We start from the raw sequence: 24,738 nt of genomic DNA, 5'->3' as shown, positions 1-24,738 counted from the left end.
GAGACTGAGTTAACCCACTATCGTGGTACCTGTGCACCTCGCAAAGTCTTTTAGTGCATGGATACATTACTTTATTACAATGTTTAATTTTTTTAATCTAGGTCATTGTGGCATTAATTATATTATGCAAGAAAACACTGAACTCTGCCTGCACCATGTTTTGTCCACAGGCTACAGCTTTCCTAAGTGTTTTGCAGGAAACACTTATTATATGGTTGCAATACCCTGAACAAAATCTTTGGCTTAGGCTTTCAGCTGAACTGGTGCAATCTAGAAGTTTTTCTCTCTGCGTGGATGGGAAACCACAAATGCTGCTGCTGTAGTCTAGTTCTTTGTCTGAAAAGATGTAGCTAATGTGAGACCTTGAGTCTGGAAAATGTAAAATGTGAGACTGATCTGCTTGCTTTCGGGACACACAAAAATAAGCAAAGAGACTCAATCTGCAGCAAAATTTTCCAGTTTTAGTATAACAATTGAAGGAGATCAGTTCAATACAGAACTATGCACTCATTAGCTGTACAGATGCTTATTTAAAAAAAAGTATATAATCCAGTGTTTCACTGGACAGACAATATCCAGATACAAATTTGCATTGTAGAAATCGTTACAATTTCAGAACCAGGCAGCTTCCTAAATTCTTCCCATCACAATCAGCAATTTACTTGGATCAGTTTCCAAGACAACCAGATTTGAACCTTGGCTTTACAGACAGACCTGTACCTTGTTCCCTTGCAATTTGTTTCCTTTATCAGCTAATTTCAACAGAAATGAAATCAGACTCAAATCTGGCTCCTTGGTCTTCACAGCATCCACAAAGCCAATGTTACACTTGCATTCATATGCCAAGGAATTTATGTTTTTGAAGAGTCAGAAACCCAGTAGCAGTCCAAATACTCTGGCACTCTGGAGGCCAGTTTTAATTTAGTTATATTAATAATTTTAAAGCTGCCTCTGGTCATGTATACAGTAGTTTAGTAGAAACCTTTTCCAGAACACCTGAAGGGAACAGACCTACACACCCAGCTTTATTTTCACTGAAATATCTTTATTGCATGGATGAAAGTTGAGACAATACCTTTATCCTGTAGCAGGTCTGGTAACAAACTTGCTTTGTGAGAAACTGGGTATAAAGACAAATATTTTTGTTTTAAAAAAAATCTGAAATGAAATAGGTAAACAAGCTATTATTATTGTTTCTGTGTTCATTCAAGTTTTAAAGCTGGTTTTAGTTAGCTTTAAACCTAAGTTTTAACCACTATCCACGTGACTTGTAAGGAAAAAGGAATGAAGAAAACTGGATGAACCCAATCCTTAAAAAAAAAAAAAAAAAAAGTAAGTGCACAAGCTTGTAAAAGTTATGGACTGATTGCATTGTCAGTCATGTATGCTCCTATCTGCCAGTGTGCTTCTATACAAACAAGTAGCACCATCTTATTTCAGTCCTAGACAGTCCAACCTGCCTATCATGACTGCTCATTTGATGAATTTTTGGTCCTTCAACACGGTCAACAAACTTCCAGTTGTGTTTGTGGCCAGGTCTCCAGCAGCAGAAGGTAATTGAACCTGCCATCCTTGCCCCAGGAATCAGAAGCAACTAGGTATTGCCATTTTACAGTGGCAAGTTACTGCTCCAGGAATCAGTGCAAGTGTCTGTCAAACACCGTGAATGCACTCAATTAGACCAAACTGTTACAGCTCTCCTTTCGAATAATATGATCTTGCCAGAGGAAACCTAGAGGCAGATATTATTAGATGCCAACTAGGCCTTCCTCCTTGTTAAAACTAAACCCTGTAAAGTAGCAATACAGACTTGAAAATAAGCCCCTACTGCTGTTAATGAGCAAACAAGTCACTCAAAAAAGTATCCCCCCTTTGTTTGGAAGAACTAGGGGGCTGATGGCCAGACTCACAGCTCTCTTACAGAGCACTATGCTTCCCCAACAGTCTGCACTCCAGATATTTGCTGACTTTGATTCCAAACTGTGGACTGCACCACAGTCTATCATCAGTGGAAATAGACAAGTAAGTGCCCCACAGACCACAGTGGACACCGCTGGCTGAAACATGATGGATTCCACAGATATTAAAACGTGGCTCTAGCTGCTTAAGACAATAAATGTAGTGCTGAGTGAGGGGGCTAGTTCTCTCATAAGGACAAACTAGATTGTACATATGCTTAACTCACAATGGATTAAATTCTTTATTAATGAAGTTCTGTATCAGACGTTCCATTATTTTGCCTAGGATTGAGGACAGGCTTACAGGTCTATAATTAGCCAGGTCACCCCATATATCCCTTTTAAATATTTTAAAAATTATGGATATTTGCAAGATCTTTCCCAATGGATTTTGCATGGCTCAAATGTATACCCCTCGTACAACTGGACCCAACACCCCCCCCCCGGCTGATGAACTGTTAAAGTTAACCTTGGGTTCAGTGCCTTCCCCTGTAGCAGCAGACCAAGGACAGCTTGTAATGGATGGAACGGCTAAAACTGTTTTAGCAATTCTCAGCACCACACCGTAACCCAAGGGTTCCCCTCACTATGGATGGCAGCTTTCTACCTCCCGCAGTTCACAATAGAAGACAGAACATAATCCACAGCAGAGGAGGGGAGTCCTGCACCAAAGGGAAGGGCCTTTTAATACTTCTGTTCTAAGGAATCATGATATGGAAGATGACTCAGAGGCAGCAGCCCCAAAAGCCTGCTAATTAGTGCTAAGCCACATGAGTGACATGGTCATGGTAGTGACAGGATCCCACATGTTGGAAGGGAGTTAAGGCCATTTGAATAGTCATTCTTTCCTACCAAGAGAGACTTCATGGCTTTTTACATTGAATTCTGGGAATTGCAGGCTTGTTTTTTCAAAGACTCAACAGCAACTTTGGGGAGCACACTGGCTGCATGGAAGTGGGGAATAACAAGCAGCTAAAAAAATTAAAAAAAACCCTTCCAGATGGTGTTCTCATATACAGGACAGAAGCATGCAGTAAAAAGAGAAGCAATAAAGGAAGGAGGGCATTCCCTATCTACTATCCAATGACAGGCTCTGCTATGGTCCTCTCCTTATTGCCAATATCCCCCCCAATTGGGAAAGAGTCTCAGAGCAAGTTAGAAACAATAGAATCACAGAGGGATGGTAGGAACCAGAACACTAATTCCTCTTTTCTACTTGGTGTTGTATTGTATTTCTCACTGCCGTTACCACAGATTGTAGAGCCACAGGACTACACTACTGGAAGAGATAGGAGAGATAAATGCCTTATGATGCATAAAACATGCTTTGTCCTGCCTCTCTTCCATGTTTGGGGCTGGCGGCAGAGGGTAGCTTCTGGAATAGACACAGGAAAATAGGAACATCCACACTCCAGTCCCAAGAGAAAACCAGAACATCATACGCCAATCCCAAGCAGGGAGTTCTAACTGCTACTCTTCCTGCTAGCCCTCCCCAGGAACGCAGGCTGTATGAGGGAAGGGATAGTTTTTGTCCAGCCCACCCTCATGTTTTCAATAGGAATGTGTTTTAACCCAAGTACATGTGTCAAGATGAAGAGCTCCGGGAGAGAGAGAAGAGACCTGTTCCAAGAAGCCAGCTATCAGTTCCTATGGAGCTGGGGTCCCAAGTACAACAGCTGTGAGCTCTCGTTTTACAGGACAGACAAATATTACAAAGTGAAATGGATCATTTTTAAAATATATATATTTGCTTAACCATTTAAAAACAGCCACATATATGAAGAGACAACAAGAGCTAGCAATTTCCTGCTGCTCCTGTTAGTGTTGCCTGGGTGCACTGGGAAAGCTGTTCTGCTCAGTCTCAGAACACTTCTGCTTGATGGGATTGTAGACAACTTGCAGTTTCTTTGACAATGCTCACATGGAAGACAGGGGCATTTCACAGGCTCACATGCTAGCAGCTGTTCCACATTGTTGGGATTAACAAAAAGGTGTTAAAAGAAACGTTACCCATGATTGATTATTACAGCGAGCCAGACTAGACATATAATGGAATATTAGGACACTGCACCTCACCCCCTGCCCCAACACACATACGAAGACTCTGAAGAGAACGTGAGACAGGGCAGCGGATCCCAGAGCCTGGACAGACACTCTCTAACAGTAGCTTGACTCTGCAGACACCACCATTGTTAGACAGACTCAAAGCTAAGAACAAAATACACAAGGTTTAAGAAAACCAAAACCCCAGAGCTCTTGCTTGCATGCATGTGGTCTCATGCTTCTCAAGGTTCCAGCGAGGTCAGATCAAGATTTCCCATCCAACATGTAATATCGGTACATTAAGCCTATGACCAGTGCGCCAAAGATGGGGATTAGCCATGCTGACCAGAAACTACAGAAGAGAGGGAAAAAATCAACACACAACACAAAACAGAAGAGAGCAGCAAATTAATAATTTATTCCTAATGTCCAACATGCTCAAATCTGGACTGGTTTGATCTGGGAAATTCTCTGAGAGACCACATATTTAGACACTGAGGCCTGGTCTACACTAGGCGTTTAAACCAAATTTAGCAGCGTTAAACCAAATTAACCCTGCACCCATCCACACAACAAAGCCCTTTATATCGATATAAAGGGCTCTTAAAACCGATTTCTGTACTCCTCCCCGACAAGGGGAATAGCGCTGAAATCGGTATTGCCATGTCAGATTAGGGTTAGTGTGGCCGCAATTCGACGGTATTGGCCTCTGGGCGGTATCCCACAGTGCACCATTGTGACCGCTCTGGAAAGCGATCTGAACTCGGATGCACTGGCCAGGTAGAAAGGAAAAGCCCCGCGAACTTTTGAATTTCATTTCCTGTTTGCCCAGCATGGAGCTCTGATCAGCACGGGTGGCCATGCAGTCCCAAAACCAAAAAGAGCTCCAGCATGGACCGTACAGGAGATACCGGATCTGATCGCTGTATGGGGAGACAAATCTGTTCTATCAGAGCTCCGTTACAGAAGATGAAATGCCAAAGCATTTGAAAAAATCTCCAGGCTATGATAGACAGAGGCCACAGCAGGGACTCAGCACAGTGCTGTGTGACAAGCGTAACGGAAAGCCAAAGAATCAAATGGACGCTCATGGAGGGAGGGAGGGGGGACTGAGGACTCCAGCTATCCCACAGTCCCCGCAGTCTCCGAAAAGCATTTGCATTCTTGGCTGAGCTCCCAATGCCTGAAGGGTCAAAAACATTTTCCCGGGTGTTTCAGGGTATATGTCGTCAATTTACCCCCTTTCCCTCCCCCCCCCGAAAGAAAAGGGAAAAAATAGTTTCTCGCTTTTTTCAATGTCACCCTATGTCTACTGCATGCTGCTGGTAGACGGGGTGCTGGAGCGCTGAACAGCAGCATCCTCTCCTCTCCCCGGTGGCAGACGGTGCAAAATGACTGATATCCGTCATCATCATCCCGTGAGTGCTCCTGGCTGGCCTCGGTGAGGTCGGCCGGGGGCGCCTGGGCAAAAATGGGAATGACTCCCTGTTATTCCCGGCAGACGGTACAGAAGGATTAAAAACCGTTCTCATCATAGCAACAGGAGGCTGAGCGCCTCCCCCACCCTTTCATGTCTAATGAAGATTCTGTACTGCCTGGACTATCATAGCAACGGGAGGCTGCCTCCCCCTCATTTTATCTCACTAAAAAGTCAGTGTTTCTTATTCCTGCATTCTTTATTACTTCATCACACAAATGGGGGGGACACTGCCATGGTAGCCCAGGAGGGCTGGGGGAGGAGGGAAGCAACGGGTGGGGTTGTTGCAGGGGCACCCCCTAGAATGGCATGCAGCTCATCATTCCTGCGGGATCTCTGGACCCGGAGCGGCTGTGCTCTCTGGTTCTCTAGTACACTTGCCCCATATTCTAGGCAGGACTGACTATTTTTAGACAAAACATAAAGAAGGGAATGACCTCTTGGCTGGCCTCGCTGAGGTCGGCCAGTTTTGTCCATGCGCCCCTGGCCGACCTCGGCGAGGCCAGCCAGGAGCACCCATGACAGCAGCAGATGGTACAAAAGGATTGATAACCGTCATCGCCAATTTCCAATTGCAGACTGTGATATAGGGCTGGTAACCATCTCCGCTATCTTGCAAAGGCGAATGAATGCTGCTGTGTAGCACTGCAGTACCGTGTCTGTCAGCAGCATCCAGTACACATACGGTGACAGTGACAAAAGGCTAAACGGGCTCCATGGTTGCCATGCTATGGCATCTGCCAGGGCAATCCAGGGAAAAAGGGCCGAAATGATTGTCTGCCGTTGCTTTCACGGAGGAAGGATTGAGTCACAACATTTACCTAGAATCACCCGCGACACTGTTTTTGCCCCATCAGGCATTGGGATCTCAACCCAGAATTCCAATGGGCGGAGGAGACTGCGGGAACTATGGTATAGCTACAGGATAGCTACCCACAGTGCACCGCTCCGGAAATCGACGCTAGCCTCGGTACATGGACGCACACCGCCGAATTAATGTGCTTAGTGTGGCCACGTGCACTCGACTTTATACAAATCTGTTTTAAAAAACCGGTTTCTGTAACATCGGAATAATCCCATAGTGTAGACATACCCTGAGAGGAACTCACCTCCAGCCAAGCTGACTGGCTTCCTTACAGAAGAGGGCCTTCTACATCAGTCATGGAAATCCAGAAACCTGTTCTGACTCTACATACTTCTGGGACTACGGTTGCCAACTTTCTAATTGCACAAAACTGAACACCCTTGCCCTGTCCTCTGCCCCAAGGCCCCACCCCTTCTCTGAGGCCCCACCCCTGCTCACTTCATTCTCCCTCCCTCACTCGCTTTCCCCCACCCTCACTCACTTTCACTGGGCTGGGGCAGGGCATTGGGGTGTGAGAGGAGGTGAGAGCTTCAGATGGGGCCACAAATGAGGGGTTTAGGGTGCGGGGTGGGGGCTCCGGGCAGGGCAGGGGGTTGGGGATGAGGGTTCCCCATGGCTCCCAGAAGCAGCCGGCATGTCGGGCTCCAATGGGAGCTCTGGAGCTGGTGCTCAGGGCAGAGGCAACGTGCGGAGCCCCCGTGGCCGCCCTTGCGCCTAGGAGCCAGATATGCCGGCGGCTTCCGGGAGCCACAGGGAGCCTGCTTAAGCCCCATTGCGCCACCAACCAGCCTTTAAGTGCCCAATCAGCAGCACTGACTGGAGCTGCCAGGGTCCCTTTTTGACTGGGCGTTCCAGTCAAAAAACTGGACACCTGGCAACCTTACCTGGGACTTCAGCTAAACTAGACTGCCACTCTACAGTAAAACAGCAGCTCCCACAAATTTGCCAATCCATAGAATGCATTCACAGTGTGCCAGGAATCTATGACATTCACCTAAATTGGCAGTACAGTGGAGCAGTTTGCAGCCATAGTAATATTTCAAATGAAAGTGTGAACCAAAGAAAGTCCCAGATCGCTAGGAGGTCTAGCTGTTCTGAACAGGATGGAGCTTTGCATGCTGGGACTTGTCTCCATGGATGGCTCCTGCCTATTACAGAGGGGAACTGTGGACTCACATAGAACTCATTGGGCTGCAATTTGGCTACTTATCTTGGACTGGCTGCACTCAAGAGCTCTGCATTAAGGTTCTGGGATTTCTGCTCTGTACATTGACAAGGCACAGAATTAATATGTAATGCTACAGAGTGTCCCAGCCTCAGACCTCTTTATTCCTATATAAACAGGGTACTATACCTTGACTGGCTTGAGGATGTCGTGTTTGGATCCTGAGGAGAGAGAGAGAGAGATACATTATATGAGTTATACTGACAGAACTACAACCCTGAACATGTAGTTGCCATAGAGAGGGGGACAGAAAAACCCTCACATCTTCCTCCGTTTCCCATATCTCTTTTCCCTTCCATAACCAACACAGGGTTCTCACTTGCTCTCTACCACATCTCTTCACTTGCCTCCCTGACTCCACTCCCTCCTCAACCTCACACTCAAACCTATTCGCCTCTAAATACAAGCATGTGCTGGATTTAACCATCCTTAAAAGCAAAATGAACTCTTTACCCCACCTGTCTGCACCAACCATCCAACTTCTTCCCTTCACTTCTGAACTCACTGAATGTGCTATCTACAACCATTACCTCAAGTTGCTCTCCTGCAGCTACATCATGATCCCCCTCCAGTGTGGCTTCTGCGCCTGGCCTTCAACCAAAACTGCTCTCACTAAGTCTGAATGATCTCTCCCTGGCTAAATCACTGAGCCAGTATTCCATTCTCATCCTCTTGACCCCCCTGCTGTTGAATTTTCTTCAACTCCTCCCTTGCACTTACTACACATATCCAGGATGTCTCCAAATCCTAACACTTCCTCCATCAAATTTCCAAAATTCATCCTCTTCTGTCCAGGCAGCTGAAACTCTCATTCAGGCCTTCATCTCCGGTCTCAGCTGCTGGAACCTCATAGCCACCATTGCTGCCCTCCAATCTAGTCAAAACACAGCTTCTAAAGTCATCTTCCTTGCCCATGTCTAACCACATCACATCCTCCTCCTGTAAGTCTCTCTGCTGCCTAACCTTCATCCACCAGGTCAAGTTCAAGTTTCTTCTCTTTACCACCAAAGCCCTTTACTACTCTGTCCTTCCATATTTATCCCTGACTTTCTTCCAATCTCCTGGTGATTATGTTACTGACCACTCACTTGTCTGTTCCTTCCATAAATAGCTTTGTGCTTTCTGCCATGTCACCCCTTATTTATGGGACTCCCTCCCTGAACTGATTCGTAAGGCTACCAACCCTGTCCTCCTTCAAATCACTTTTAAAGATCCATTTCTTCCATAACACCTACAAGAAGTCAGTCAACAATTAACGCCTAGAAGGGGCAGGGTAGGGAAACTTGATATTTATGTATTAAAAACCCTCAACATTTTATATACATTAGTCTCAGCCTCCCGCCCCCCCCTTCTTTCATTATAAGCATTTTGGGTCAGGGACCACATCTCTCTCTATGCACACAGGGTCCAATCTTGATTGGGACCTCTGGTCACAACTATACTTCATTACATAGGGATACTATGTGGATAGATACTATAGCCTTTAAGAGACATGCTACCCCATCTCCTAAAACAGACAAAGCGTGTAACTAGCCCACATCAGGAAAGAAACACGGGATTTGCCAAAACATCAAATCATTGGCTCAACTAGCCAGATACCTTGCATCCAGGACAAGTACCTGATGTTTCAGAGGAAAGTATAAACAGCTATAAAACATCTGGACAAAACCATAATTTTGTATTTAACATGGAGATTGCCTGGGGGAACAAATCTTTCCCAATCAACTGATGCCATGATGTCTAAGAGATTATTCCCCTTCATAGTTTAGCTTGAAGAGTTGCATATAGTGTGTCCACATCATCATCCCCCCTTTCTTTTTTTTTTTTTTTTTTTAAAGTGAGTTAGTTTTAGTGTTTGTGAAAAGGTGTCAGATAACAAGGAGACACAAAGCCAGCCCAGGGCTGGTTTGGGGTTTTTTAAATATATGATTATGTATACAAGCAAGAGTATTGATCTTCAGTGAAAGCAAGTTTCACAAAGTGACTATACAATGTGTAAAAATACTTTCTTTCCTTTGACTTAGTGTGAAATGGATGAAGTATGAGAGTGATATGTGATCCCTTGTTTTCATGCTATGGGGCAGAAGAAAGGAAGGACCTTCTGAGAACTGAATACCCCTACAACACTTCCCCTTTCCAGGGTCCTCTACAGTGTCTCATCCTCCATAAGTCCCAATACACTTCTAAACAATGTACTGCCCTTTGCAATTTATGCTGTCTTTGAAATTAAGATGCTGTTTTAGATGCAGGGATACCATCATTTGTGCTTGAGAAGAACTTTGAGATCCTCAAAAGGAAAGTGATATCAAAGAGGCAACATCTTTTATCTATTTTATGTATTATTTCCATATTTTGTTATTATTTTTAAATACACCTGAGCCACCTACTTGTTCCCCTAGACTGCTGCAGCACACTGGATTGCTCTTCTCCACTGAACTAAGGATAGCAGCAGCGATCTTTCTCCTTAGAGCATCCTGCAAGTTCAGAACCAATCAGAAGAGGATAGATCTTTCTTCCCCTCCAGTGAGCATTACGTTGGATTTATCCAAGTTAAAATACATTTTCCATAGTGCTGCTCAATCTTCCAGTTTCTTTAGATCCCCTTGGAGGCTCACCATCCACCACTTTGACATATCTAAATATAGCAGTAAGCTGTGAAATGCCGTAAGTTCTCCTTCTCATATTCAGCACAGCTGCTCAGGCTGCCACCCATTGCTATACACCCTTTACTGAAGCATGTGGCTCTGCATCAGTTTATGAAATAGGGTTGAAATAAAAAGAGAAGAATTTGAAAGGCCTGCTGTTCTGTATAACTAACCTGGGGTTTGAGCTGGTTTGAACGATACTCTCCATGGCTGAACAGAACAAACAGACCCTCCCAACAGACTGCAGAAAAAGAAGATGTTGCCTCTTCAGGATGTCTAATGAAAGGGCTGTCTAAAGCAGAGCTGTTACCAGGCCAAGTCTCCTAGTCAAGTATAAGGAGAAGCCAACTGCAAGACACATATTTAACTCCTTAATTACATTCCATTTATTACAGATTCTCCACCCCCATCCTTTCAAGGGTAGTTTTCCAATATGCCTCCCCACCCAGGTTCTGATCCGGGAGTCCCCAAGTTTTCAGCAGAAGCCCTAAAGATCACTTTGTGATGCTAACACAGAATTCGTGATTTCAGGCCAAACCCAGGTGGTTAGGTCTGTCTCCTGGGTTGAATCTGACAACACTAACAGTTCAGTGATCAGGACACACTGAATGATGCAAACAGAGGTCTGCGGTTCAAGGTGTGGAAATAACACTCTGCTGATGTCAGGGGGGTGAGGTTCAAATCCCACACTGAGGTGCTGCTGATCTTTAGAACAAAAACAAAGTAATAATTTGCTTGCAAGGTTTATTCAGTATCCCAATTTGTGTAAACACAAAACCACCAGCTCTGTGGAAGAAACACTGAATGACTCATTTTTTTCCCTCCAGTCCTGAGCCACAGGCAGCAATGTACACAGAGGCCTGGAAATATGGGGTTTGGGGCTTCATTTTACTAGAGCAACTAGTAAACTGGTCAGCCATTTTGACAATCTCCAGAGGGAACCATGCCTAGCTCTCCCGAGCTAGAGCAGCGAAGGCTGCCATTCAATTCTTAATCCACCCGCTTGAAATTTGGAGTATCTACACAGGCACCACCAACATTCAGAGAGTACAGTTTTCCCCTTTAGTCTCTTGGATAGGGTTGCTCATTAAGGTTAGTCAAGGAAGGGACAGTTCACAACCCAGTCTGTATTCTTGAACATGGGATAAGAAGGAAGGTCCTCTCATGGATCGGTAACTGGTTAAAAGATAGGAAACAAAGGGTAGGAATAAATGGTCAGTTTTCAGAATGGAGAGAGGTAAATAGTGGTGTCCGCCAGAGGTCTGTACTGGACCCTGTCCTATTCAACATATTCACAGATGATCTGGAAAAAGGGGTAAACAGTGAGGTAGCAAAATTTGCAGATGATACAAAATTACTCCAAATAGTTAAGTCCCAGGCAGCCTGCGAAGAACTATAAAAGGATCTCACAAAACTGGGTGACTGGGCAACAAAATGGCAGATGAAAATCAGTATTGATAAATGCAAAGTAATGCACATTGGAAAACATAATCCCAACTATACATATCAAATGATGGAGTCTAAACTAGCTGTTACCACTCAAGACAGAGATTTTGGAGTCATTATGGATAGCTCTCTGAAAACATCCACTCAATGTGCAGCAGCAGTCAAAAAAGCAAACCAAGTTGGGAATCATTAAGAAAGGGATAGATAATAAGACATAAAATACCATATTGCCTCTATATAAATTCATGGTACGCCCACATCTTGAATACTGTGTGCAGATGTGGTCGCCCCATCTCAAAAAAAGATATACTGGAATTGGAAAAGGTTCAGAAAAGGGCAACAAAAATGATTAGGGGTATGGAACAGCTGCCATATGAGGAGAGATTAATAAGACTGGGCCTTTTCAGCTTGGAAAAAAGACAACTAAGGGTGGGATATGATAGAGGTCTATAAAATCATGACTGGTGTAGAGAAAGTAGATATGGAAGTGTCATTTACTCTTCCTCATAACACAAGAACTAGGGGTCACCAAATGAAATTAATAGGCAGCAGGTTTAAAACAAAGAAAAGGAAGTATTTTTTCCACAAAACGCACAGTCAACCTGACAAGGCGTTCCACAGAGGATGTTGTGAAGGCCAAGACTATATCAGGGTTAAAAAAACTAGTTAAGTTCATTGAGGATAGGTACATTAATGGCTATTAGCCAGGAGGGGAAGCGATGGTGTCCCTAGCCTCTGTTTGCCAGGACAAGGAATGGATCACTTGTTTACCTGTTCTGTTCATCCCCTCTGGGGCACCTGCCATTGGCCACTGTCGGAAGACAGGATACTGGGCTAGATGGACCTTTGGTTTGACCCAGTGTGGCCATTCTTATGTTATGTTCTGATTAAATGTACATTTCAGAAACAAGCAGACAAAAGGTGAGTTCCAGATTCAAGTACTGAAAAGGGTAATGAGACCATACGATCAAAAAGCAGCAAGGACTTAAGAAATCCCACTTAAGGAACACAGAGCAGCCATCTACTTGTAGTGTGAAAAAAGCTGCTACAGACTTGCTAGGGTACCAAACCAATGCATACTAGAAGCTGCTGGGGCACATACCACCTTTCATATCTAAGAAGAAATCACTAAGTGCCCAAATGCTCCAGAAACAGAAACCTGCAGCAACATCTGAGAACCCTAACCCAAGAACACAAAAGCAAGTTCCAAAGAGTACAATGATGCAATAGCCCTGTTTTTAGGTTACACCTCATCACTGAAGAGGTGAACAAGATGGACATCAGCAGATAAAGGAAAGCATTAGATATACCAGTGATCCTCTTGATGAATCATCCTATAATTGTAGGGCCTTCCTGTGGAAAAAAATCTTGGTACCAAAACATGATGTAGTCCTAGAGCAGAAGGGTCCATGTAATGGGAAGGCAAGATTCTCTTCCAGTCTCACCCTGTTAGAACCATGTGGGAAGTTTCTGGTTAATCCCTACTGAATTCACTGGGACAGGGATGACTCATTTAACTCCAACCCAAATATGAAGAGAGGTGGAACAGCTTTATAAAGAGCAAAGTAGGGTCTGGAAGAGACAGACAGGAACTCTGGGGTAACCAAGCCTGTGGAGAAGGCCTGAGGAGTTTCTTAGGTTGAGTTGTCTTACTTTCAGCAACACAGCCAAGCCCTGTTTGGGGTAATTTTTGACCTTACAAAAAGGTGTGTAGCTTTTTGTTGGAGCATGCTGGGGAGCAGTTTACTGTCCACAGAACATCTAGCTCAAGATAGAATCTGGCAAAACAAAGCTGCATCATCTTCCTTCTATGACCATTCTTCTCTGCAATCTTGTCTGACACCAGTTCTAAATTAAAGAGCTGTGTAAACATGCCTGCCCCAAGCATAGTATTGTCTACTACCAAGCAGAAGGAACCGTACTGATTGGGAAAGCTGCACATGTTAGCATGCTCTTAGATGTAAGAAAGATTACCAGCTTCCTTCCAGTAAATAAAAGTAGCTAAAACAAGGCTCTTCCACACCTATGAACAAAAACTTGTGCTTTAAACAGAAGAGAGTCTTCACCAAGTCACATACTAACCATCAGCTGTAGAGATCATGTTACAGTGCAACCAACCATAATTAAGGCTACGATTTTGTTATGGACATTTTCAGTAAAAGTCACAGACAGGTCACAGGCAATTAACAAAACTTCATGGAAGCCAAGACCTGTTCCTGACTTTTACTAAAAATGTCCATGACAAAAAGGGGGAGGGAGGAGGGTCCAGCAACCTGCCCTGCTGTGGCTGGAAGCTGCAGTCTCTGCCCCATGACTGGCAGCTGGGAGGGACCCCCACTGTGGTGGCTGGGGAGCTGTAGGGGATCCCCTGCTGCCTGGGGAGCACTGGAGGATTCCTCCCAGGGGGGAGTTGCCAGGGGTCTCCAGCACCCGCAGGGTCTGGGGAGCTACCGGGGAATTCCTTGCCACTGGCAGCTGAGGCGCTACCTGGGATCCCGCACTGCCCACAGGGCTTGGGAGCTCCGGGGATTCCCCCCATATCTGTGGCAGCTGGGGAGCTGTGGGAGACCCCCACCACTCCAGGCAGCAGGAGTACCCCAAAGCTCCCAGCCACCACGGGAGGTGGGGGTAGCCTGCAACTCCCAGCCACTGTGGGCTGAAGTCATGGAGGTCTGTGGAAGTTATGGATTCCGTGACGTCCGTGATCTCCATGACCAAATTGTAGCCTTAACCATCCTTCAAACAGCATCTAAGCACGCATTAAAGGACATCACCACAGATTAGGTGAAAGTGCTAGCTCACCAACAAACAAAAGCCTGTCTAAGATAGAGGACCTGACCAGGAGACTCACTGGGTAGATCAGAAAGGCATAGTGTAATGAGGTGGAGTGGCCTCCCACTGAGCCGGAGGGGGAGGAGCCATGCTGATCCCAAGTGGGTGGAGCCAGGCCAGGCCCACCCCTCCCACCAGAAGCTAAGGGGCAGGACAGGAAGTATAAAGAACAGGGCCTTTATCCCAGTTGAGCCGGAGCCAGGGAAGGAAGCGGATGTCTCCAACCTGGTGCAGAACCCTGGAGCTGAACCTAAGTTGTGCTGTGCCCTGCCCTGCCCCTAAGGGCAGATTGACCCAGGAGAAGAACTGCCAGGACTGCTGCTCGCCATATATCCCAAGGAGACGGAAGACCCCAGTACACAAAACCCCTCCTCAAGACCATGGTAGGAAGTAGCCCAGGGAAACCAGATGCTGGTCCAGTTTTGGTGTTAGAACCTGAGTCAGCATGTTGCAGTATGAGCCCTTCTGACTCAGTGGCGGAACCCTCTGCCACGGTTAGGGCCTTGGGCTGGTGGAGCAGGGTGGGCCTGGATCCCCCTAGCTGCTGCTGCCAACCGCAGCCTGGGGTGGCAGCCTCCCAACCTTTGGCCAAAGCCTGTGTTTGTCTGCCGTCTGTCTGAGCCAGGACTTCAGGCAATAGTGTTAAACCAAGACTTTCAGAAATAATGAAGCATATTCAATCACATTGCTCTCACTAAAAATTATTCTTCATTTTTTTTGAGAGCAAAAAGGAAATAAATAAGATACAATAAAAAATTATTTTAAAAATATTGTTTCATCTCATCCTTTTTTAATTTCAATTTTTTGTATGTTTTATAATGGACATAATATATTAAATATAAGTAGTACATGTATATATTTTATACATAAATACACACATATTGGGGGTGCGTGCTCTAAGGTACATGATCAAAAACGTTTGGAGACCACTGTCCTAGACTCCTCCTAGCTCTGCCCTACCTAAGGGCCTGTGCTCCCTTAAGACTGTTTGTTTGCTCTGCCTGGCCTGAGGGGCCTAGACAGTATTATTGCCTGGCCCTGCCCTGGCACTGAGGCGTGGCCTCCCGCTGAGCCAGAAGGGGAGGGACAACCGTTAACCCACTACACCCAGCATGACCATGATCCTGTGACACTGCACTTCAGTGATATTATATGATTATGACACTGTAAATGTATTTCATGCAAGATAAGTCGTGTGGTGTCATTGAAAAGGTTATGATTTCCTGAATATTATGTGTATGCAGGTATCACTTTTGTATCTGAAGTTATGAGTATTGACTATGTATCTGTATTTCAAATGTAGAGACACCTGGGAAACGCCCCCTAGACAATATGCTTTCAGTCTAGATAATGAATGAGGAAGGGCCTATTTAGGGCAATGGGCCATTAGGAAAAAAAAACAGTAGATCTTAGCAGAAGCTTATCTCCCACCTGGGGAGCCTTCCTGTGAAGGCTCCAAACAGCCAGTGAGCGATGGCTGCTACGATTATACAGCGATATGTGATGAGACCATATCTGCAGACTCCATCTTGGGATGTCAGTATTTTTCCACAGACTGATCTGGGAACCAAGCTTTGAGAACAAAGGGTTCCCGCCATATGCAAAAAGCTATATAAGGCAGGGAGTGACATCTGGTGGTGTTCTTTGATCTCCACACAAGAAGACTCCTGAAAACACCTGAGGAACAAACACTGAACTGGGGGAAGTGCTGGACCCAGGCTAAAGGGATTTTTAGCCTGTGAATGAAACACTTGGGGATTCCAAGCTGCAAAGCAAGGGCAGCTGCCCCTTAAGAATCTGCAGCCTGCTGGTAGATTCTCACCCTAAGAGATGATGCTATTCATGTCCAATCTATTTAGTATATTAAGCTTAGTTTGCATTTTTTGTTTATTTGCTAGGTAATCTGCTTTGATCTGTTTGCTATCACTTATAAGCACTTAATCTATCTTTTGCTTCATCTAAAGCAGTGTGTGGGAATCATCTCTCTGGGCAAAAGGCTGTTGTATATTCTTCTCCACACTGAGGGAAGGGGCAAATTTTATGAGCTTACGCTGTACAGTTGCCTGTGCAGCACAAGACAGTATAATTTTGGGTTTATATTCCAGAGAGGGTGCATGCCTGAGGAGCTGGGAGTAGCCTGCCCATGCAGGGGCTCGTCAGAGAGCCCGCTTGTAACTGCAGCTAGCTGTGTCCCTACCTGTGTGTATGCTAGTGAAAGTGCAGGCTGGAGGGTTTGTCACAGCAGTACAGTGTGAGAGGGAGCCCAGGCTAGTGGGTCATGGAGCTCAGTAGTACCCCAGTTCTGGGTGGCACCCTGGGGGGAACCTGTCACACATCCATCCGTCAAATATTATTTTCTCTACGGAAGGTAGACCAAGAGAACACAAAGTGAAGCGTAAGACAGCAAGAGGATACCCACAGGCTTTAAGGCCAACTACAGTAGCAGAGCGTCATCAAAAAGACACTAGTCAGTAACTAAAGACAGGAAAAAAGTCCACCCCCCCCCCACCAAGCATTTAACAACTTGCCCCTGTCAAGTTCAAGTTTTTTGCTGTTGATACTTGAACACCAGACAGTACGATACACGTTCATATTCTGGCACCAAAGCTTTCCGTTTCCAGTTCTCTTAGTAGTACCCAAAAGAGGCCTGAGCTACCATCACCATGGCTCCCTTCTCCTATCAGTATGAGATGTTGTGGTGTGTGTCACATATCCAGCCTCTCAGGGTAACAATCACTAGATAAGTGCTCAGTGAGAACAGTGCATTTTGATACTAGGATTTGAAAAAGCTGGTCAAGCCCTGCAAGCACGCTCTCCGAATCTAGTGGCTAATCTTGAGTTAGGTGAGCAGGTTGCCTCCCAGAGATTTCTTCAGCACTTAGAATAGGAAGGGCCTAGATATGAGCAACCATTGGTAGGTACCTTAAAGCATCCTCCACTCCACTGCTAGAAGATTTTGTTAGACTCACAGGAGTAGCCTTTTGCTGAGCACATAGTGAAAGTGAGGAAGTCAACACTACATAAGTAGTTAACAAGAGTGCAACTGTTCAAAAGCAACCCATCAGTTGTACCTGGCAGTGGGGAAATTTGGATGGAGGGTTTTCCCCCGTTCTGTAGAGAGGATTGAGAGATTCTTGTCGCATCCAAGCTATGAACCATGTCACACTAAGACCTCTTTAGTTACACAAATGTTAACTAAAGTTAAGATACAGGAGGTGATCTTAAAAGTTAGATACCAAGGGGACAGGTGCCTTAAAACACCTACAAGATCAAAGGGAAATATTTACTTTATTGCAGCGTTGATTTTACTGCAGAATTGTGGTGTTCTCCTATACTTAGAATGAAATATCACAGTGCGGTGTTTATAGGATAGGAAGCATGGTAAAATGTCTCCTTTTTCTGGCCACTACTGCATGCATAAATTTGCAAACCAGTAATATTATCATAAACAAGCCACGTTCCTCCAGCCTGCCACTCACTGGAATACAAATAGGACTAACCTTGCTAGGATATCCTTACACATTTTCATCCGCTATAATGAACGTTCCATTTGGGTGGTTCTGTAGTTGGCTTTGTACTGGTGCAGTTTATTTCCACATTTGAAGATGTTACTCATATTTTCAAGGATGTTTTGCCCTCTGACATATCACAAACCAAACCATGGTATGGATTTTACGACCTCTCAAGACATTAATACTGCACATGGGAATAGCAGATCCTGTCTAAGCAAGGCCATTTTCAACAAAGGCCACAAACACATGGTGATATTGGCTTAAATCTCTTGGCTGCTGGGGAACACTTCAGATTAGTAGGGCACTTCCCTGGACATGTTTACAATCAAAAGTTGATGTTCTCAGGACAAGTTCAATAAACTGTGAACTAGGACATCATGGTCGTTTCAAATCTTTATCAACAGGAACTGGGGAGGAAGATTTAAAAAAAAAAAAAAAAAGGACAAGGCACAGATAATGCTTAGAACTAGTTCAAAAAACCACTTTATTCCTCTTTCAGTAAATGTGTCGTATACCAGACTTGAGCATGGATAGACTCCGCAGACCTCATTTACACAGTCAGAATTGCAAGGCAACGGATGATTCCTCTCCTGCTTATATTCCATGAGACCTTCTGGGGACAGCAGGTGCTAAACACTCCTGTGTCTGAACCAGAACTGTTGGCTGTATTTCACTTGCTGTGCAATTTAGGCCATCATACTAAAAGTTACATCTACCATGGAGGTCTGCTCAATAATTCTTGTGTGGTCCTTACCCTGCATATTTCCCAGTTCCTCAGACTCAATCTGCCTGCTCTATACACTGGATTTGCAATGGGAACCAAAGAAGCTGTATTACTGTGGCAAAAAAAGAGGGAAAGACAACTCTGGCAACTCAATCATCTATTTTAAACAATGGGCTTTCTGTCTAGGGGCTCATGTTGAAGTGCTTTACGAATATGTATACAAAAATAACTTTTCCTGCCAAATAAATGCAGCTAATCTTGAGTGTGAGATGGTAACTGTGTAGCAGCTCACAGCAATACTACAGAAAAGATTAGGAATGGAAGGAAGATATTGTAAGTAAAATTTTGGGGGGGAATTTAGGTGGTAAGATGCAATTACTCAAATTAGAATTTAGCAGGACACCAATGCTAACACCCCAACTCTTGGTTTAAATACCATGAAAGACTGGAAGAAAAGCAGTGCCCTTCCCCCACTAGGGTAAAAATACAACAAATCCCTGCTCCCTAAAGGATGAGCCAGATCTCATTTGCAAAGCAAGATACCATCTTTCTCTTCCACTTCATATCCAATGTGACAGCCCTGCTGTTCCTGGGACGGCCATGAGCCCCCCTCTTCTCCAAAGCAGCATTCAACCCCTCCCCCCCCACACACACACTTTCTTGGGTCTCTTCACCACAGCATCCAATCCCTATGGTTTGTGTAACCTTTTCCATCTAGGCTAATGCCTAACACATTGTGTAGAAACAAAATGAAATATCTGCTAATTGAACCCAGCAGACTCCTAGACACTAAGTTATAGGGGGGGGCAGGGAACACAAAACACTCGCTTCTTACCTTAGAGCCTTCATTTTTACGATCGCACTGCAGGTTTTTGGAGGGGTGGGGGGAGAAAAGAGAAGAGAAAAAATTGCAAACATTGTAACTTTGCCTTTTGGAAAGAAGTTTTCAACCACTGCAGAAGAATCAGCAGGCACCCAGCCAGCATCAGCTGGGCAGCTGCCTGGAAGATTTCAACTTCAGCTCCTTGCTGTGACCAGCAGCAGCAGAAGCTCCCTGAGAGTGGTGGGGCCATCAGCACCCAAACAGGGGCCACTGGCGCCCAAACTGGGGCCCTGCCCCCACACTGCCTCTTCCTCCGTGGCCCCGCCTCCTGATCGCACCTCTTCACTCCCTTCCCCACTTGTAGCTCACCCTTATGGCCAGTAAAAAGTGGGAGGGCATAGACTTCCTACTTTTAAAAGTGATGGGGCCATGCCCCTTCTCCCCTCTTTCCCCCCCCCCCTTTCTGGTGCCCCTGGCTGTGACCAAGGCCTTGCCAGCTGAAAGGCACTGGCTTTATGGCAAGTTTAATCACAAAGCATGTAGAATGCTGGGTCCACAGCATCAGCTATCTCACATCATCAACCCCTGATCCACAAGGCAAGGAGGAGTTCAGACCCCACCCCCTCCAGAGTCAGCCTCCCAAAGGAATTTTTTTAAGGGACTGATGGGGTGAGCTCCCATATTGGCCCTGCAGGAGCTGAACTGGGCCAGGTGGGGAGTTAATCAGCTAATTAGGCTGCAAACAGGGGAGCTTTAGGCTAGAGGCAGTTCATTAGAGAGGCTCATATGTGCAGAAACGGGGAGGGAGGGGCTGTAAAGCCAGGTAGTGGGCTACAGACTGGGTGACTAGGATAGGCTGCAGGAAGGCAGGCAGCAGTCACTCCCAAGGAGGGGATTCTTGAAGCTGGTATACCCAGAGAGAGAAGGGGAGCCAGACAGGTAGGAAGCAGTCCAGGGAAGGAGCAGTGAGGGGAGAGAAAGGAGCCCGAAATTGTTGAGCCGAGAGTCCCTGGACTGGATCCTGGAGAAGATGGCAAACCTGGGTTCCCCTACCAGCCTCCGAGGGCATGGCACAGAACTCGAGCAGCGAATAGCAGACTGCCTAGGCCTGAATCCTGGAAGGGGGGACGCTGAGTGACCTAGCTGGAGGACTAAATCACAAAGGATCCGCTGTGGGTCCTGGAGCGAGAGGAGCTTCAGACCAGGGTCGGAGTGGTGGGCAACCATGACGAGGAATGTCAGTCTCGAGCTAACCCCAGAGTGACCAGGAGGAGGTGCCAGACCAGCAGCGAGAGGTGCACCTTGTGACAGGGACATTGACTAAATTGCATTCAAAAGCCTCTGAATGGGGAACATTTGTTTAGATTTTAATCTACAGCCTACATTTCTGCATGTGTTTGGGGGTTTGTTTGTTTTCTTGGGTGGAGGAAGGAGGTACACAGCAACTCCACATGAAGTAGGACAGATCTTGATGTAGTTGTCTGCTGGATTCCCCTGAGGGGGCATGCACAGAGTTCCCTCTGGGTTTGTCACACCCAGCTGTTGCTTACCGGGTGAAGCTCTCCTATGAAGTACTCTTTGAGCATTTCCCTGGCATCTGTGGAGTGCCCAACATCTTCAAAGCTCTCTGTGGCATCCTTACCAGCCTGTTCGAGCAAAACCTCCTCTCCACCTGGATGCTGGAAAAGAAGGAATTCAGTGAGCCCAAGGCTGAGGGATAAAAAGCAATGAGAAGAATTCCAGTCCCCTCCATAAACACACATACTGTGGCAATGTCCTGGGCCCAACACTGCAAACGTACTCCAGTCTTTTCAATTCATCACAGCCCCACAGAACAGCTTAAGATAACCCCACTAAAGGTCCAAGTCTGCAACCTCCTCTTCAGGCAGTCATGAGTAATGACAGAGCACTGCAGGGTCTGGCAAGCACCTGGAATCCAGCCTTACCTGCTTTACAGGCAGCAAAAATCCCTCCACCAACAAGAAGCAATTCCACAACATCCACAATGCACTGACTCGGCCCTCTCAAGTCATGTCTGCTCTGTAGTCCTTAAGGTTCATAGCCAAGACAGGCTGCTCTGACTCCTGATGCACCTAGATGTATGCTCATGCAGAAGCACAACACAGAATATGAGCCTCTAGAGGAGCCGTGAGTGCAAGCAACACACAAGCACAGGAGCCCTGAACAGCAAAGCCTGAGGCGCTGAGTATACTCCAGCAGTGACTGTGATTATTTAGGCATAACAGAGAGAGCACCTCCTCATGGCTCTTGAACAGAACATGCTGGGCAGGCCAGGCACTCTCGCTTGCAGAGAACTCTTTCCTGCTGTGTGTTTTCCCCTTTCCTTCCATGCACGAGCCATTCTTATTTCTTCTTCACCTGCTGGAATAAAGGCTGCTAGGGAAGGGTTCCCAGACGCTCAATCTAGGACGCTCCTCTCCTGGATGTCAGTGGAGGCAACACTGCTATTCCATTTCCCCAGGGTGCTGCAAGAAGAGGATCTCTCTCTGCTTTAATTAATCTTTCCACTTACAGTAACATCAACAGAGAGAGGGCCGAGCTTGCCAATGGCATAAGCTGACAATTCTAGTGACCCTCCTCGAAGCAGCCTCTGATTCACCAGCATTGCATCTGGCCCACTCTGAAATCCAGCCAGGGGCAAACACTCAGCAGCCAGGGGGAGTGAAGGTCCTAAAGAGAAGTTTTACTGTTTGTACTTTGACTGATTTAAAAAAAGTTTCACCTCTGAAGTGTCTAAATCACTGAAATTAGTCTCCTTCCCCCTCAAGGCTGCATTCCTCAGTAGAACCTTTATCTAACTAGTATATAAAACACCACAGGCGATAAAAGATACCTGTTCACCCTTGAAAAGCTAGTATGTCCTGTAATCAACAACAGAATGATAGCTGTGCACAGACCTACCCTGAGTCAGAGTTCAGAGTGGGTGTTGCATATGAACATGCTTCTGTAATGAGCTGGGAAGAGTGTTCTCCACCCAAGCTAAGCCTTCTGAGGGTGAGGGCAGAGGTTAAGTGTCACCTCCATGATGAACGCCACAGGCCTTTCCCATTGGCAGGTTTCACACCACCAGCCTACTACCTCCAAAGTGAGACACAAGAGGGTGCAGAGATAGTAGATGCAGGTGGGCAGTACAAGAAGAAGTGACAGATAGAAAAAGCATCATTAAATCCCTTAGGAACTGGATTTCTCCTCTTCCTGGTTTTGTTAGAGACAGCAAGAACGCAGGAAAGGAGATGGAAAGATGCTTATTGGAACCTAGCAACCTTGCCCATGGCAGAGAACATGCATCACTAAGAAATGAGATGCATTCTGCCATGACAGCCAAAGCATGAAGTGCACCTCATCCTTCCACTCTGCATTTAAGTGAGTTGTGCCTGAAAACTAGCCAAAGTGATTCATCTAAAGCTGTAGATCTTCAAGGGTGGTTTTCAGGGCTTGAAAAATTTACCCAGCACCTACTAAGGAGAAGTCCATTAGCCAGGAACTAATAACTTAAATACTTAAAGTTCCAGGAAGGCGGCTTTGCACATCTGAAAGTTCTACAGCCACTGCTTGTCATCCCAAACCTGCATAACAATGTGATCCCACCACTCACTGCTTGTTTCTCAAGCCCAGAAACGACAGTCCACCATGTGCAGCTTCTCTGTGAATGCAAACAGCAATCTTGAATTGTTTCTTTCACCGTAACGCAGACGCCAAGGCATCGTCATCAGAGTCAGAGCACATGAAATACTGCAGGATCAGGTGCGTTGTGTTCATAATGCTCATCACAATAGTGAAGAGCAGTCCACCAGCCATGCTTTCTGACAGAGCCAGCTGGCGCGCAGGTTACAGGGACTGTTGAAAAGCAGCATGAAACGTACTAGGATGGGCACTGAATTATAGGATGGGAAAACTGCATCCCTGAGTAGAACCCTACCAAATTAATGGTCACGAAAAACATGTCACAGACAATGAAATCTGGTATCCCACTATGAAAACTGGTCTTCTGTGTGCTTTCACCCTGTACTATACAGATTTCATTGAAGAGACCAGCATTTCTCAAATTTGGGGTTCTGACCCAAAAGGGAGTTGGGGGGGTGTCGCAAGGTTATTTTAGGGGGTCTGCAGTATTGCTACTCTTACTTCTGCACTGCCTTAAGAGCTGGGTAGCCAGAGAGTGGTGGCTGATGGTTGGAGAGTGGTGGCCGGTGGCCGGGTGCCCAGTTCTGAAGGCGGTGCCCCGCCAGCAGCAGCGCAGAAATAAGGGTGGCAATACCATCCCATGCCATCCTTACTTCTGCACTGCTGCTGGTAGCAGCTCTGCCTTCAGAGCTGGGCTCCTGGCCACCAGCCGCCGCTCTCCAGCTGCCCAGCTCTGAAGGCAGCACCCCGCCAGCAGCAGCGCAGAAATAATGGTAGCACTACCGCAACGCCACCTACAATAACCTTACGACCCCTCCCCCCCACAGCTCCTTTTTGGGTCAGGACCCCTACAATTACAACATGTGAAATTTCAGATTTAAATAGCTGAAATTGTGAAATTTACTATTTTTAAAATGCTATGAGCGTGAAATTGATCAAAATGGACCATGAATTTGGTAGGGCCCTATCCATGAGGCATTGCAAAACCTTCCCAACACATCCTGTGGTAGATGGTGGTGAGTTACACAGTGGGATAGCTACCCATGACACACTCCACCGACACAAGGAGCATAATGTGGAGATGCAACAGCGGTTTAATTACAGCGGTGGCTGTACGTTACGGACCGTAACTTAAGTTGACTTAACTCTATAGCAGGGGTAGGCAACCTATGGCACAAGTGCCGAAGGCGGCACACAAGCTGATTTTCAGTGGCACTCACACTGCCCGGGTCCTGGCCACCGGTCCGGGGGGCTTTGCATTTTAATTTAATTTTAAATGAAGCCTCTTATACATTTTAAAAACCTTATTTACTTTACATACAACAATAGTTTAGTTATAGATTATAGACTTATAGAGAGAGACCTTCTAAAAACATTAAAAAGTATTAGTGGCACGTGAAACCTTAAATTAGAGTGAATGAATGAAGACTCGCCACAGCACTTCTGAAAGGTTGCCGACCCCTGCTCTATAGTGTGGACAAGGCCTTACTCTTTCTGCTTGGGTCACACATGCTACAGGCCCTGTCATCCATGGTGAGCCCAT

At 45.9% G+C, this 24,738-nt stretch overlaps 1 protein-coding gene across 3 annotated transcripts in view; it reads right to left on the bottom strand.

Moving 5' to 3' along the window:
• Positions 1-3,682: 3,682 nt before the first annotated feature.
• LOC120384187 (cytochrome b5 type B) overlaps positions 3,683-24,738 on the bottom strand; it is a 37,718-nt gene continuing 16,662 nt past the window's right edge. For 2 of the 3 annotated variants that reach the window (XM_039502548.1, XM_039502547.1), the window contains 5 exons: positions 21,101-21,229; positions 19,563-19,589; positions 9,956-10,042; positions 7,698-7,729; positions 3,683-4,353 (listed from right to left, as the gene is read on the bottom strand). In XM_039502548.1, coding sequence (XP_039358482.1) covers positions 4,266-4,353; positions 7,698-7,729; positions 9,956-10,042; positions 19,563-19,589; positions 21,101-21,229 — 363 coding nt within the window. In that variant the 3' untranslated portion in view covers positions 3,683-4,265. The remainder of the gene's footprint in view (positions 4,354-7,697; positions 7,730-9,955; positions 10,043-19,562; positions 19,590-21,100; positions 21,230-24,738) is intronic. The other variant, XM_039502546.1, reaches the window with a different exon arrangement.

Source organism: Mauremys reevesii, linkage group 16 (assembly GCF_016161935.1).
Source record: "Mauremys reevesii isolate NIE-2019 linkage group 16, ASM1616193v1, whole genome shotgun sequence".
NCBI classification, from domain to species: Eukaryota; Metazoa; Chordata; order Testudines; family Geoemydidae; genus Mauremys; species Mauremys reevesii.
This window is presented reverse-complemented; position numbering and strand designations above follow the sequence as displayed.